Source organism: Pelobates fuscus, chromosome 5 (assembly GCF_036172605.1).
Source record: "Pelobates fuscus isolate aPelFus1 chromosome 5, aPelFus1.pri, whole genome shotgun sequence".
Lineage (NCBI taxonomy): Eukaryota > Metazoa > Chordata > Amphibia > Anura > Pelobatidae > Pelobates > Pelobates fuscus.
In genome coordinates this window covers 276,578,738-276,596,152 of record NC_086321.1, presented here as the reverse complement: position 1 = coordinate 276,596,152, position 17,415 = coordinate 276,578,738, and the positions used below count along the sequence as shown (strand labels likewise).

General features: G+C 43.7%; 1 protein-coding gene across 1 annotated transcript in view; it reads right to left on the bottom strand.

Annotated features, from left to right (window-relative positions):
* The window catches only part of TRIM14 (tripartite motif containing 14), an 84,757-nt gene that overhangs the window by 35,545 nt on the left and 31,797 nt on the right, over positions 1-17,415 (bottom strand). Inside the window, exon 2 of the mRNA XM_063455332.1 lies at positions 1,383-1,478. Coding sequence (XP_063311402.1) covers positions 1,383-1,478 — 96 coding nt within the window. The remainder of the gene's footprint in view (positions 1-1,382; positions 1,479-17,415) is intronic.

The window sequence follows — 17,415 nt, the reverse complement described above, 5'->3', positions numbered from 1 at the left end:
TTATATACAAGTATGTCCCGTCTAGGCCATTACGATCTGCTGAAGACTTACGTCTATCTTCTATCCTCTGATGCTCGCCTTCAAGATTTCTTGAGGGCTGCACCGTTCCTGTGGAACTCGCTTCCCTCCTCCGTTAGATGCTCACCCAGTCTCCACTCCTTCAAAAAATCGTTAAAAACCCACTTCTTCATAAAAGCGTATCAATTAAACTGTTAATAGCTCCTGACTGATTCCTCTACTGCAATTTTCACTAGTCTAATACTATCCTTACCTTTTTGTGTCATTTTATCCCACTCCCTCTAGCATGTAAGCTCATTGAGCAGGGCCCTCAACCCCTCTGTTCCTGTGTGTCCAACTTGTCTGGTTACAACTACATGTCTGTTCGTCCACCCATTGTAAAGTGCTGCGGAATTTGATGGCACTATATAAATATCATAATAATAATAATAATTTTAAATAATGCAGATGCAAATGCCACCTAAATGTACTTCAGATGCTCCATTATTACAAAAATACAATCTGGATCCTTACAAATACCTATAAGCAAGTATTTGACCATTTTCCTTTATCACTTATTATCATACCGACTGTCTGTGACAATAATGACATTTCTACTTTTATTATAAGCACAATTTTTAAATCAAATATATGGAATGTATATATATATATATATATATATATATATACACATGAAATATCAAATGGTTTCTAAACCATTTTATACTAAATATTTAATTAACATATTAATAAATAGAAAACTAATTAAAATGATGTAAATCTAAATATTCTTTGTTTTAAATAGATGTTAAAGGCACAATATAGGTATCCAGACCACTTCACCACATTGAAGTGGTCTGGGTACACTGTTCCTGTCCCCTTAACCCTGCAATCCTAAAATATAGCCGTTTCAGAGAAAAAGCAATATTTATATTGCAGAGTTAGAACCAGACAGCCACAAGAGGCGCTTCCTACTGTTTCATGGAGTTTGATCCTACGAAATGACGCTAGATGTCCTCACACTTTGCATGAGAACGTCCAGTGTCTTCAAATCCCCCACAGGAAAACACTGAATAAAAGTTTTCCTATGGGAAATGCCTAATGTACGTGCAGTGCTCACTGCACATGTGCATTAGGGTTCCCCCTCTGCGCTGACATTGGAGGGGACAGAGGCAGAGACAGCGCGATTAGTTTTGTAGGTAAATGAACAGTTTCACAGACTATCGTATCCGATAACTACTTATTATTATTTCTTATTGATTCACATAGACCATAAAATTAACAAAAAATGGTATAACTGCACATCAGCTATCTGGATAAATATTGTACTTTTTTGTTGTCTGAAACAATATGGCAGAATCTTGCTTATAAAAGATACCTCATACCTCAAGATCAGTTGCAGCATTCTCAATACGTTCCACGTTGCCAAGTACATGATTCTTCTTCTGATCAAGCTGCTCCAGGCATCTGCTCATCAGATTCTGCAAAGAATAAGGGATGTTTTAACAAAGAGCAAACTGTTATCCTAAAACCATTATGTTTCATCCAGCGTTGGATGAAAAAAATATCAGGGCAATGCTGTGTAAGTTGCTAGAATGCGGCACATATCAAAGAATGAACTACTGTTCACTATGTGCAAATATTACATATATCAAACAAATATAATGCTTTACTTGCTTCAAACTGTGTTTAAAGAGTAATAATTAATAGACGTTTCAAGAAAAAAATATTTGTGTCGATCAAATCACTTTATCTGGACAATAAAAATAAATTTGAGGATGGCAAAATTTTGGTCCATGATGCAGTTCGGCTTGTCAGAATTTCATTGCCCAAAAATTCTGGAAAGAAATTCAGCCAGAAAAAAAGGCACCTGGTTAGTGTGATGAAATTCAGAAATTACTACAATATCGCCAGGCATAATGGCTACATAATACCGGGCATTTTTGCAATACCAATGGTAGGTTGCCAAAATGAGATTATTACATATCTGGAGTTGTAAAATAAAATATTATGCGAGAGTTTTACTATGGATTGCATTATTTTCCTTTTGGTATATTGCATTAATTAAAAATGTGGAGCATGACTCATTTGAAGTTAAAAAAGGTGATTTTGTGAGGGGTAAGGTTCTCCCTCCTGGACCAAGAATCCTGACATTACCACCGCTACTTAGAACTTTCAGTACTGTAGGGGGCGGGGCCAAGCCAGCAAACTGAGCAGACGTGTGTAAACTGGGCTCCTGCCTTGCTTATCGATACCACACAGATACCTTCTAAAATCGAGAAACCAAGCAAACCGGGGTACACTCCCTACAACAGGGGTGACCCCAGGGATCAGCCTGATATCTGTCACAAGCGAATTGGTGACCGGGAACCCAAGGTGGAGAGCTGCGGCCTACTGATGGCGGGACCGGGGAGAGACGGCCGCTCTCCTCGTCCAAGCGGTAGAGACACAGACCCCCCAATGCCCTGCTCCCCCCCCTGGACCGGCGGGGGTCATCCCGGTCCAGCCCTGAGGGGCAACCTCTCTGCCCAGACTCCAGGGGTGGAACCCAGCGAGCAGCAAGAAACTGCGCAGCCAGGCAAGATGGCCGATGCCACGTGTGCTCGAAGCACAAAGACAACTGACCTCGAAGCCAAAATAGATGAGCTGTTCGCCAGGTTTTGGAGGAAGATAGCAATCCGGGAGCAACAGGCTACAACACACAATCTGGCAACCCCACCTGACAGCAAACTAAAGGGCACCTGCCACAGCCGCGCTGACAAGCACCCGACGACATCCCAAAGATGGTGCCGCAGACGGAGGCCTCTCCAGCATGCACGCAAACACCCACGACCGAGCCACATGGCAAGGCCAGCTCGAATGGGCCCAAGGGCCCCCACTAGACCCGGCACACGGCTGAGAACCACGACGCAACCTCCAGCCAGCGGGCCAGCCTCACAGCACCGAGTACAGCCACCGCCAAAGAGAGCCACAGTGACCCAAACAAAGAGACCACCCACCGTCAATACCGGCACAGATATTCATGGCGACAGGCGGCTGAGAACACCAATGGCATCCACACTGTCCCACCTTGCTCGATCCCAGCAGGACTCTCAAGCGCCCGCAAAGTCCTCTCCCAAGCGGGGTATAGGCTGACAGAGCACCCATACTCCTGTCAGGAGAGCCTCCTGTCTAAATAGAGCCTCTGCCGCTCAGGACGCTACCCTGACCCTACAACAGCCTCCACAACCGAGCTGGACTTGACACTTGAGTAACCCTCACTGTCTGCATATGTTTTCTTTCCTATGCTTCTCCCTTCAATACTTTACTTTGTTTTCTCACAATAATAACCTCCCTATTGTACCATTTTCTGTTCACCACACGAGGCCATGTCCCCATGAGGCCTGTTGCCTGCCACTCACATTTTTATTTTATAATCGACAACAAGCATACTCGTTACCAAGATTGTATAGTAACGTTCTAGATGCTACCCGCTAAGTAAACGTTGTAATACCAAGAATCAGCATACCTCATGCAAACCAGTACACCAGACACACTAGACTAGCCTATCTTACTAAATATGTTTTCTCACCTTCATAACTCTATCAACATGCCTAGGATTCTGACCCGCTTAGTCGCATCATCCTGTCGAATGTGTGACCTAGACATGCTTTGCTTAGCTTGTAATCTACCTTGCTTAACATAAATGTGCAGAATACTAAAATGCCTTGTAACTTGTAAGTGTACAATTAACTGCCTGATCAGTGCTTTGCGTATTCTGTTCTGTTACACATAATATGCAGATACTAAGATGTAAGCAACTTTTCTTTTTCCTAAAAATGTGCTATGACCTTACATGCCAGACATTTGTAATACCGATGCTTATGAGGCTGGCAATAGCTGTTGTGGCATTGCCATCCTGTTTGTACAACCTATGCACAAATAAAATAAAGAATTTTATAAATAAAAAAAAAAAAAAAAAAAAAAAAAAAAAGGTGATTTTGTTTCCAAAAATGGCCACTAACTGACCACTTTCAACACCTGACAAGGACAAAGCTTTCCCAGGCAAAATGAAACCACTACAAGGAAAGGCATTTGAAAAAAGAGGGGGCCACAGTTGCAGGAGAAATGTAATTTGACATTTTTTATTCACTGCTAGATTTTAGAATACTTTTTTTACATTTGGAAACAACTTTGAAGGGACACGTGTGTGGCCAATTGTATCTTGACTAGCAGATGTTCATGCCTTGAGTATCACAGTGAACAGCAAAGTAACCCAACTTTGATTTTACTCTTGAGGAATCCTATTTGTTCCATCAGTTGCTAGGACAATTGTGAACGTTGGAGATTTAGAATATTCCCAGACAGAGAAAACACCTACTCACTTGGGACAGTGGTTTATGGACACGACAATAGCTGCTCAAAAGTTCAATTTGATACTTGTAACGGCACCCCCAGGCGTAAAAGGGGTTAAAAGCCATTAAGAGGATATTCCCTTCCAGATATACAGGAAGCTACTGCAGAACACCAATCTCCCGACTAGGAAGCAAACGAATGCTTCAAATTCCCGAACTGGAACCATACGAATACTGCAAACAGGCTTACAGGAAAAAACATACAAACAGTTTACACTCCTGACAATCGGTCTGAAGCAGCATACAGTAAATCCCCCCAAGAACGAGACAAGGCTCCGTGTTGAGTGTCAAGCAGTGGTCTGGTTTAATAAGGGCTACCTGCCCGGTATTTATGCAGGTCTGAATGAAATATGCATGTTCAACCTATCCCCAGGTATCTTAGATCCTCCGGATGGAGGACTCTCCATGCATCTGCCAGTCCGGCGGCGTGCATTGCGCCGTGGGTAACCTGGCGACACACGTCCGAGTGCGCGCTGCGACCCTTGGAGGTATCCATACGGGGGTCGAGGGGCACGTTCAGATCTCCAGCTACAATAAGGAGTCCTTCACGGAAGTGGTCGAGCAACTTGAGGGTCCTGGAGATAAAGCGATGTTGGCTCGTATTCGGGGCGTAGATGGAGGCGAACGTATATCTCCTGTCCGCAATCGTGCCTTTGATGAACAGATAGCGACCATTTGGGTCCACCTTCGTTTCCAAGCAGCGGAACGGGATGTGTCTGGCGAATAAGATCGCCACACCTGCTTTTTTTATGCTTGGGTGGTTGGCAAAGTAGCCAGTCAGAAATCTGGAGTCGCTCAGTGAGGGGTGGTCCGAGTCTCTAAAATGTGTCTCCTGGAGAAACGCAATTGAAGCCCTATTGACCCACAGGGACCGCAGCAGGTGCGACCACCTCTCAGGAGCATTAAGCCCTCTAACATTATTGGTCCACAGGCGCAGAGGTGTGGGAAGGAACCCCCCAGCCCCCGGGGCGGCCACCGGCCACGCCATCTTGGTGGAGAGGGTAGGGGGGGAGGGGAAAGGACTGGAGGGGGAGAAGGGGTCAAGTCGAAAGGTCGTCTGTGGTCTGGGTTGGGATCAGAATTACGTCCGTGTCCGTTGTAGATTCGTGTTGGGACTTAACTGTCTGGGGGGGTATCTGCAGGGGGTGAGTCCCCCGTCCAATATGTGACTCTACATCCTGCGTCCCTCCTCACTGCCTCCCACAGTCTGTCCTAGGGGTCGTGCGCAGAATCCGCACAGGGAACTGGTCAGTCCCGTCGTGTGTTTTGAGTTCGAGGTGTCGTGTCTCTGTGTCACCCAGCGCCCGCCCCGGGCCAGCCGGTGTCCATGCTTGTTGTGTCCGTGCAGTAACCAGGTTCAAGATAAACTATTTACAAGTCAACCACCCCCAGCTCCCTGGCCATTGGGCTAGGCCACCAAGGGTCTGCCCGCCCGAGCTCCCACCTGCTATCAGGTCCGCGGATGGTGCGGTTCCCCGGGGTCCCCACCTATCTCCCCAGTCATCTCATGCCGCCGCCCCCCACGTTGCCAAGTCCCAGGGCATCTGTGCTTCATCCATCGGCTCGGGGGGAGTGGAGGAAGGGGGACCCCAGTCCATGCACCGCCACCCACCCAACCTTAAAAACTAAACCCCTATGGCCAGCGTGCTCCCACAGCCCAGGCGGAACCCCCAGTACCTTGTGCCTCGATCAATCGCTGCTGCATTCGGGCGTGCTATTCTTTGCCTCGGCAGGTCCTCCCCACATCCGCGCGGGGGGCTCTCGTGCCTGAGTAGGTGTCGGTTGGGTCTCTCGATCAGCCGGTCTTCCCCTTGGTGCCAGCGGGGTCTCCAAGAGCCAGTTGCAGATGCGCACAGGGGGGATACGGAGGGTTCTCAGCAGTGGTGGTACATCATCTGGCCACCGGATCTGTAGCCAGGAGCCGCCATGTCTCACCTGGAGGCTAAAAGGGAATCCCCACCTGTACGCAATGTTCCTGTCCCTGAGGACCGCTGTTATGGGTCTGAGAGCCCGTCTTGCATCCAAGGTGAGGCTGGACAGGTCCTGAAATAGGGCTACCTCCACACCTCTGGTAGCGGTCATCAGCTGGTCTTTAAGGCTATAGGCGTGGAGGCAGCAGAGAACGTCCCTCGGCTTCCCATCCTGTCTCTGGGGTCCCAGGGCTCAGTGCACCCTGTCAAATTGGAGATCCGTGGGGCAGCTCTCACCTAGAATCCAAAAAATTAAATAAAAATACCGCACTCAAAATCTAGTATCAAAAAGTCAATCGATAAATCAAGTATAATTATACAAAAAAATAATTTATTAGTATATATATTTTAGATCAAAAATTGATTATATGTACATCTAAAGTTTTGATGATCTCTATCATTGTTTGAAAATGTATCCGCTAGGGGGGCGGAGCCTGACCGCCGAGCAGCACAGACGTGGGCACCACGAGCTCCTGCCTGACGGGCCGAATTTGGGGCAAAATCAACGGCTACATAGACCGCAGACTCACCGGGTTGTGCTACCCATGCTGGGAATGCACCCCGGAACCGAAGGACACACCTCTGAAACCCGTCGGGGCCGGGAAGGCGAAACGCCGAGTGCGGCCTACTAAAGTTGGAGCTGGGGAGAGACGGCCACTCAACCCGACTCCAGACACACCAAGCGACTTTACAGGACTCCTACTCCCCCCCCCCCCTCTGGACCGGTGGGGGTTATCCCGGTCCCCAATGGGAGAACGGACTGTGGCACCAATCATTACCTCAGCTGTCTGAACACAGTAGACAACGCAAGGCACCCCGACCTCACAAAATGGCGGAGGCCGTACCACAGTCGCAGCAACCTCCCGCACGAGCACCTGAGCTACCCCCAGACAACCTTGAAACCAGACTGGACGCTTTATTCCAGGCATTTTGGGACAAACTGCAGACCCGTGCCACAGCCGAACAACTCAACCGGTGTACAGAACGGGAGGCGGGTGATTCCCCTCCGGGTAACCTACGCCGCATATCGCCTTATCGCACCAGCGACAGCCCACCCGGGCAGATAGCCAACAGAGGCCTAGCCTTGAGACATCGACCACACAGGGAGAAGGACGCACGCCGCAGGCGGCGGATGCCACCGCGATTCTCTAACTGCCCCTTAAGGGGCCAGGACCGGGCCGCTCGTGGATACCGAGTCCGTGGAAAGAAGGTGTCGGCTATCGCAACATTCTGGGGCAGGAGGATAGCCCCCCGCACCCGTTGCTCACCGGTTAAGCCCGGCAACCAATCTCTGCAGCTGACAACCTGTCAAGCTACCCATCCTCTCAGGCAGAAAACGCCTCACGGCACAGTCTCCCTGCAACAGCCAAGCAGGTGGAATACCGCCCGGCATGACCGCAGCCCCCCATGACCCCTCATACAGTTACAACGGGAGACGGACTTGATCCGCATGACCGCCGGGGACGATGGACCAAAGACACTCACCCTTCTGCAGTCCCGGAGCTGGGAGAGAGCCATGATACGACACACTGCGGTAGACAATCGATGGGACTCCCCTATACCTACATCGTCCCTACCGCTACTGGGGATCGGATGACCGGGCACCTACACCCTCTCCCGGAGCTTCTGTTAACTCACAGAAGACACCGTGCGAAGGGACATGCCAGATAAGAGACTCCCCATTTTCTGTAGAGGAAATTCTAGCTCATTTTGTTTGTTTTGTTGCCTATAATTTTGCCCCTACTGGTTGCGCAATTTGCTGTGCCTGGGCCTGAACCCAGTGGTATAATGTTCCCTATGCATGCATGACTTCATGTTTAACAAGCTTGATTACACACAGACACAAATGTTTAGCAACTTTCAGCTTGATGCCAATAGCCTATATACTCTCACGTAAAGTTTTAAGATTACAACCATTGGCTCTGACACGAGAATATGGCACACTTTGGATAAGCAGTCTATATACTTCCTACGTTCACTACTACTAGCGCATACAACCTCACTAGCCTGTTTCAGCTCCTAGTATGTTGTACACACACTACATATACTGTTACTTGTGCAGTCTGAATATTGCCGTAATTATTGTACCACACAGCTATGGATGTGTTAGTAATTTACTTGTTCTTAAAAAAAAAAAAAAAAAAAAAGAGGCAGATGCTTCAAGGAGGCGACACCTACTGTATTGTTATAACCCGTTTGAAATGTATCTTAAATGTCTCCCCTTCTTCTTTCTGTTCCCATACAACTATATGCCTCAATAAAAGAAAGATTGACAAAAAAAATAAAAAAAGAAAGAAAATGTATCCGCTATGTACAATTCTCAAACGTTTTAAACAGGAGATGAATTCATTGATTTTAAATCACTCTGATAGTGCAGTAACTGCCTCAAAATTCATATATATACATACATAAAACTTTGCATCAAGATCAATACTTAATCAAATTCATGAATATTCATAAGGAAACACCTAAAGTTCATATATGTACACAAAATGCTCTAATCAAATTCATGCGTATGACACTGTCCTCCCCTCATCTGAAGCTATGCATAGCTATGCAATCTATTTGTACACTGTCCCGATGGATCCAAATCCTTGCAAGGATCAATATATAAGAAAAAAATAGAAAAAAAGGAAAATAAGGCAAAAAAACAATAATTAGCTGTAGTTTGTTGGATATCCTGATGACTCCATATCCCGAGCGCGCAGCCCGAGCAACTCATCTCATTGATCGGACACTCTATCCAGCAGTCTGCCGGAGAAACTGCAGTACATTGACTCTACCCAGCCGTTTGAAGTCCTGGTTACCTGACGAACTACTTCAGCGACCTGGAACCTGTCCAACTACTTTACAAACAGAGCTCATCAGGATATCCAACAAACTACAGCTAATTATTGAGTCTGGATTACAACATATAAAGTGGTTAGATCCATCCATAGAAATACTGTACATGTACATAGTGACTTTGCAAAGGACTTATTTTCACTTATTTTTTCTTTTTATACTTTTTTCTCTTTTTTTCACGTTTTTCACACAATTTTTGTTTTTTTGCCTTATTTTCCTTTTTTTCTATTTTTTCTTATATATTGATCCTTGCAAGGATTTGGATCCATCGGGACAGTGTACAAATAGATTGCATAGCTATGCATAGCTTCAGATGAGGGGAGGACAGTGTCATACGCATGAATTTGATTAGAGCATTTTGTGTACATATATGAACTTTAGGTGTTTCCTTATGAATATTCATGAATTTGATTAAGTATTGATCTTGATGCAAAGTTTTATGTATGTATATATATGAATTTTGAGGCAGTTACTGCACTATCAGAGTGATTTAAAATCAATGAATTAATCTCCTGTTTAAAACGTTTGAGAATTGTACATAGCGGATACATTTTCAAACAATGATAGAGATCATCAAAACTTTAGATGTACATATATCAATTTTTGATCTAAAATATATATACTAATAAATTATTTTTTGTATAATTATACTTGATTTATCGATTGACTTTTTGATACTAGATTTTGAGTGCGGTATTTTTATTTAATTTTTTGGATTTTTCACTTTAGAGGTTATAGTAGAGGGAATACCTCTAAAATACCAGCACCACCGAGTAATTGAGTGCAAACACTACCCAGTTTTTTGTATATTAGATTTTTTCCTCACCTAGAATCTGCCGGAAGAGAGCTCTCACTGTCTCCTGCAGTGGTGCGGTGTCTGGTTCTGGTAGGCCGCGGATCCGTATATTTTGGCGGCTGCGGTTTTCCAAATCTTCAACCTGGCGGTGTAGGGTCAGGAGAAGGTTACCTTGGTGGGTGGTCGCGAGTTCGGCGGCACGATGCTGGTTACGGCTGGCCTGTGCTTCAGTCTCCAGCGCGTCCACCCTCACCTCCAATGTCACTAGGTCTGTGCGCAGGGTGGAGATTTCTTCCCTCACTGCCGTCCGGAACTCCTGCAGCAGGTTGCCGGTGTCTGCCTTAGTGAGCATATGGGCAGAGATCCGAGCCAGCTCCTGCCTAATTAGTGCCAGCACATCTTCTCCCTCACTTCCCTCCAGGGACCCTCCCGTGCTTCCCGCGCTGGGGGAGGTCGGCGCCATTTGTCCACCATCAGAAAAGTTATAAATTGATTTGCATCTTACTGAGTGAAATACGTATTTGATCCCCTATCAATCAGCAAGATTCCAAGGCAGATTTGATATATTTGATCCTTTTATTCATATTTCATTCAAGTTACTTGTTTTTCTCTTTGCTGCTGAGGGAAAATAAAGGAAGAGACAGCATAATAGGAGCCTCCGTGTCATTAATAAAATTGATTTCCTCCTGGGACAGACTTAAATGTCTAGAGTTTTAGTGATTATCATCTTCAGATTTCTCACCACCAAGACTAGACCTTAGGGACACCACTTGGGAGCTTTGCTCTACCTCTTCAGTCAAGAGGAGCTCTGATAAAACAACACAAGAAATTCTCCAGGCACTCAAGGTGTTCAAGTTTTAATGTACATAAATATGTGCATACACCTATCTTAGGGTGTACTACTAGAAAATGGAAAAACCTCTTACCAAATATTAACTTAAAGAAATTGTTAGAGATCATACTTTTTTGCTCTACAATTTAAATGAGTACAGAAATAGCCATGTAACAAGAAAACACAAACCTTTGCAAAAGTGCCAATAGAGACCTAGACAGGGGAGCAGGGAGACAGTTTGGTGCTGCATTAGGATGTGCCTTGACACAACAATGACATACACACACAAAGAGTTAAAACATGCATAAAACACATAAATATATCAGAACATGGGTTGAATGACAGAGGCAGGGTGGCTTGATTTTAACAGCCAAGATCGCTGTTAGTAGGCAAGTTGAGTGAGGAACTGTGAAAAGAATCCACAAGAGAAGCACAGTACAAACTATCTTTCAAAGTTGAGATGCCTGGGTGCACTATAACCACTTTAGCTCACCCCTAGACCCATCTTTAAATCATTTTTTGTGCAATATCTGTCTACATCTGCTCCCAGATAAAAACGACTTGACTTGACTGGACAGCATGACCACATTTACAAACACATCATTTCTGTTACTTGTATGCTGGCATTAATTCACTGGTTTAAACTAAAAACAACATAACGCTAACTAGAAATGGGTAGATTAGGATTTTTTAATGCTGGTTTTCTCTCTCATTACTTGGGGCTCTATAAATATCCAGACTTCCTTCAGCCATGAAAGTGAAGCATTCAATGAATTTGGATACGGTCTATTGTTCCAATTGAACAAAATTTTGGGTGCATGACTGTGACCAGAATAAGGAAGGAAATGTGGGCGAAAGATTATAGATGAAGCGTTCTTTGTGAAACAAGGGCATGTTGTATATTTCTGTAAGCATTTTCATTTTCTTTAACGCAAGTATGTTTGAAACATTATTACCTTATTATGCCTTTCTTCCTATATGGACTGTAAGCTCGTCCTCAAGACTTTAAGTTCGGCTGAGCATGGTCCTCATCTATCTTTTGTTCCTGCAACATTGTAATCTCATTTATTGTTATATTTCCCCCTTTCATAATATTGTAAAGCGCTGCAGAGTAAGTTGGCACTATATAAATATCAATAATAATAATAATAATATACATGTAGAAGTGCTGCATGGGGCACTTTCAACTCCTATCGCACCTATTGTATTATATAAAGAAGATTGTTTACCTATTGGATCTATTAAATCAGACATCATTTTTGTCAATATGATCTGTACGTGAGCTTCCAAAGGCTGGTTTTAATCTTGCCTAATATAATCTACAAACACACGAAAAACATTTTTGTATTATTTAATTTGGTTATACTAATACTATTATTATTATTATTTAGAAAGTGCCAACAAATTCCACAGCGCTGTACAATGGGTGGACTAACAGACATATTTGTAACCAGATGAGTCGAACACACAGGAACAGAGGGATTTAGGGCCCAGCTTAATGAACTTACAAGCTAGATGGAGTGGAGTATAGTGACACAAAAGGTAAGGGTATGGTAGAAACGTAGGTTGCTGGGATAGTATTCACCAAGGGCTTATTGTTTTTAATGCAGGATAACATTTTGTATTGTTTTTCTTGTGTTTCTTCTTTATAGGTATTGTTAGTTTTGAAGAAATCAATAAATGGCAGCATATACTGTACTGTACAAAACACGAAAAAAAAAAATTACACACACACATACTACTTATATTTGCACGATCTGCCTGTTTACAAATGCCCATGTTGCATGAATGGTTATAGCAATATACTCCATAATGGACAGGTGTTACCTGAAATTAGTGGGAGTTATATTACATTGTATTGATGGCAGTTGAAATAGTTGCTGCCCGGGACTGTAACTTTCACCAAACTCTGGGCAGCACTGGTTCATACCACTACACTACCATAACATTAACTCTAATATGAAAATGTCATTACATAACACTGAAGCGTGCACTAAGGAACATATAATTCCATCTCAGGGTTCTGGAGATTCTCAGAGGAGAAAGCAAAATAATTAAAAGACTTCAATTCATGGTGGATTTCTATTCTGTTTTAAATGTAAAATTAAATGTAAATATCTAAAGACTATTCTATATAATAATAATATAATATAGAATTTACACTTTTTAGCATACGTATTATGCAAAAATGAAATACTGTTATAAGTTAGATTCACTTTTATAGATTAAAAAGTATCATGAAATTAAAATTCAGACAGTATAGGTGCTGATGGTGTATAAAACTTTACTAGTAGAGCTGTGTTTGCAGTTTTCCTGAAGTTGATAAGTTGATTGAACTCAAGTTGTGATAGTACTACCTCCACATACACCAATTAACAGGAGACTTTTTATTATTCCAGCATTCATTTGTCAGCATTTTCCTTTTTTGTAGCATGTGGCAGTCATTAATTATGATCCAAAAATAAAATCAGAAGGCAAAACCATGGCTATTTGCCAAAACTTTTGTTAGTTTAGGTGCCAATACTTTCCAACATTCTTTCGTATTGCGTGAGATTCAGCAGGGGGCAGCACAAAACCAGTGCATTTTACAGAAAAGGGGTTGCTCAAGTCTATAGAAATGTAGCTTAAAAATGTAGGCTTACCTATGGTAATCTACAGTATAGAGTTATAATAAGTGCAGATATATACCGGACAGCAGTTTAACCAGGGGGCTCAATAAACATGCATTATGTACACTCAACAGGGGGTACAATCAACATGCATTATGTACAATCAACAGGGGGTACAATCAACATGCATTATAACGGGGGTACAATAAACATGCATTATGCGTTATAACAGGGGGTACAATCAACATGCATTATAACAGGGGGTACAATAAACATGCATTATAACAGGGGTACAATAAACATGCATTATGCATTATAACAGGGGTACAATAAACATGCGTTATAACAGGGGGTACAATCAACATGCATTATAACAGGGGTACAATCAACATGCATTATAACAGGGGTACAATCAACATGCATTATAACAGGGGGTACAATCAACATGCATTATAACGGGGGTACAATAAACATGCATTATGCATTATAACAGGGGTACAATAAACATGCATTATAATAGGAGGTACAATCAACATGTATTATAACGGGGGTACAATAAACATGCATTATGCATTATAACAGGGGGTACAATCAACATGCATTATAACAGGGGTACAATAAACATGCATTATGCATTATAACAGGGGTACAATAAACATGCGTTATAACATATGGTACAATCAACATGCATTATAACAGGGGTACAATAAACATGCATTATGCGTTATAACAGGGGGTACAATCAACATGCATTATAACAGGGGTACAATAAACATGCATTATAACATGGGGTACAATCAACATGCATTATAACAGGGGGTATAATCAACATTCATTTTAACGGGGGTACAATAAACATGCATTATGCATTATAACAGGGGTACAATAAACATGCATTATAATAGGGGGTACAATCAACATGCATTATAACGGGGGTACAATAAACATGCATTATGCGTTATAACAGGGGGTACAATCAACATGCATTACAACAGGGGGTACAATCAACATGCATTATGCATTATAATGGGGGGTACAATCAACATGCATTATAACGGGGGTACAAGCAACATGCATTATGCATTATAACAGAGGTTACAAGGATTAAAGTGACTTGTGCTCTATTAAACACCTTGGAATTAATCCAAATTATCACCCCCCGTTTTGAGGGATCTATAGAATGACAAAAGTAAACTGAAACAAGTTGGCAAATTATTTTGCTATAGCCTAGTGATGTCGCGAACCCGAAAATTTTCGGTTTGCGAATGGCGAACGGGAACTTCCGCAAACGTTCGCGAACCGGCGAACCGGGCGAACCGCCATTGACTTCAATGGGCAGGCGAATTTTAAAACCCACAGGGACTCTTTCTGGCCACAAAAGTGATGGAAAAGTTGTTTCAAGGGGACTAACACCTTGACTGTGGCATGCCGGAGGGGGATCCATGGCAAAACTCCCATGGAAAATTACACAGTTGATGCAGAGTCTGGTTTTAATCCATAAAGGGCATAAATCACCTAACATTCCTAAATCACAATGGATATGGATTGACACCTGACATATGACATATTGACACCTTGACATATGGATTGACACCTGTCCTCAGAGTCCCTGATGCTCACGGACACAGAGCAGAATAGGGACTGTTCCCCTTACATATGGTCACTTGGCAGGTATGGATTGACACCGGTCCTCAAAGCCCCTGATACACACTGACACAGAGCAGAATAGGGACTGTTCCCCCTACATAGGGTCACTTGGCAGATATGGATTGACACCTATCCTAAGGATCCCTGATACACACTGACACAGAGCAGAATGGGTAATATTCACTAAATGCCAAACATTGTTATACAGGGGAATATTCAGTAAATAAGGATAAGGTGGGGGACCTACTGTCCTCTCCCCCGGCCCCCACCCCTGCGCCGTGGGTGGGGGGCATAAATCACAATGGGGGGGACCGACTGATTGGAGTGGTGTACTATTCTTATCAGTTTAATACCTGTTGCGTCTCCTATCAGTGGACGTGTATATGGCAGCGATTTTAGGAACCGCACACCTGGGACCCGAGCAAGGTCACCTCGTTTAACAGGCTACAACATTTGTCCCTGGAAAACTATCCTGGACATCATGTACAACTTATATGGATATGGCAGCGATTTTTGTAACAGGGAGATGGAAGAAGATGCTTGGTCGGTCCTCCTACTTCAAATTTGGGGCACTGCGCGTGCAATCTAATGTGCCACCAGATAGGAGTGGTGTGTTTAGTATTATTCTTATCAGTTTAATAATAACTGTTGCATCTCCTATCAGTGGACGTGTATATGGCAGCGATTTTAGGAACCGCACACCTGGGACCCGAGCAAGGTCACCACGTTCAACAGGCTACAACATTTGTCCCTGGAAAACTATCCTGGACATCATGTACAACTTATATGGATATGGCAGCGATTTTTGTAACAGGGAGATGGAAGAAGATGCTTGGTCGGTCCTCCTACTTCAAATTTGGGGCACTGCGCGTGCAATCTAATGTGGCACCAGATAGGAGTGGTGTGTTTAGTATTATTCTTATCAGTTTAATACCTGTTGCGTCTCCTATCAGTAGACGTGTATATGGCAGCGATTTTAGGAACCGCACACCTGATAGGCATGGCATAAGGATTTGAGTACAGTCTTCTCAGAAGAACAATGGAACCAAGCCTTCATAGCCCATAAAGGTAGATCCAGATGCGCATCCCACCTAGAGCTAATGCGCAAGATACAATATAGGTGGTACTTGGTACCGACTAGACTAGCGACCATATATCCCAACACCTCGAGACTTTGCTGGAGATGTTTAATAGAGTAGGGCACAATGCTCCACATCTGGTGGGCCTGCTCGGCCTTCAGAGGATACTGGAAGGCAGTTGAGGGGGTGATACAAGGGGCAATGGTCACGAGAACCAACCTGAGACCAGAAAATGCCCTACCCTTCATCTCGATTGACCCATTCCCAAAAGCACATGCCGACCTAACATATCATATTTTGATTGCTGCCAACTTATTAATAGCCAGAGGGTGGAAACAACAACAGCCACCGGAGAGATCTAGCCTTCTCCAACAGATCTCCCTAAACCTAGCATATGAAACAAAAACCTGCCAGCGGCTACACCACCCACACCACATAGTGGAAGCCAGGAACATATGGGAGGTGTATCTGAGGAAGGAGGAGGAGGGGGTCGTGTTAGAACAATAACATATCACATATATATATATATATATGGCACAGGTCTGCAGAGCACAGGCTGTAGGCCTGACACACCCGCTTGAAGACAAGTAACTGCTATTCAATCTATAACAGTGAAAAAAGTTTTTGGGTTTTAAATGCACGCTATTGTGACACCAGATATGAGTGGCAATGTGCACTGGCACAGTTCTGCAGAGCACACGCTGTAGGCCTGACACACGCGCTTTAAGGACACTGACTGCTATTAGCTTACACTGGAAACCTTTTTTTCTTTGTAAAAGCACGTTACAGAGACACCAGATATGAGTGGCAATGTGCACTGGCACAGGTCTGCAGAGCACATGCTGTGGGCCTGACACACCCGCTTGAAGACAAGTAACTGCTATTCAATCTATAATAGTGTAAAAAGTTTTTTGGTTTTAAATGCACAAAATTGTGACACCTGATATGAGTGGCAATGTGCACTGGCACAGGTCTGCAGAGCACAGGCTGAAGGCCTGACACACCAGCTTTAAGGACACTGACTGCTATTAGCTTACACTGGAAAACTTTTTTTCTTTGTAAAAGCACGCTATAGAGACACCAGATATGAGTGGCAATGTGCACTGGCACAGGTCTGCAGAGCACAGGCTGTAGGCCTGACACACCCGCTTGAAGACAAGTAACTGCTATTCAATCTATAACAGTGACAAAAGTTTTTTGGTTTTAAATGCACGCTATTGTGACACCAGATATGAGTGGCAATGTGC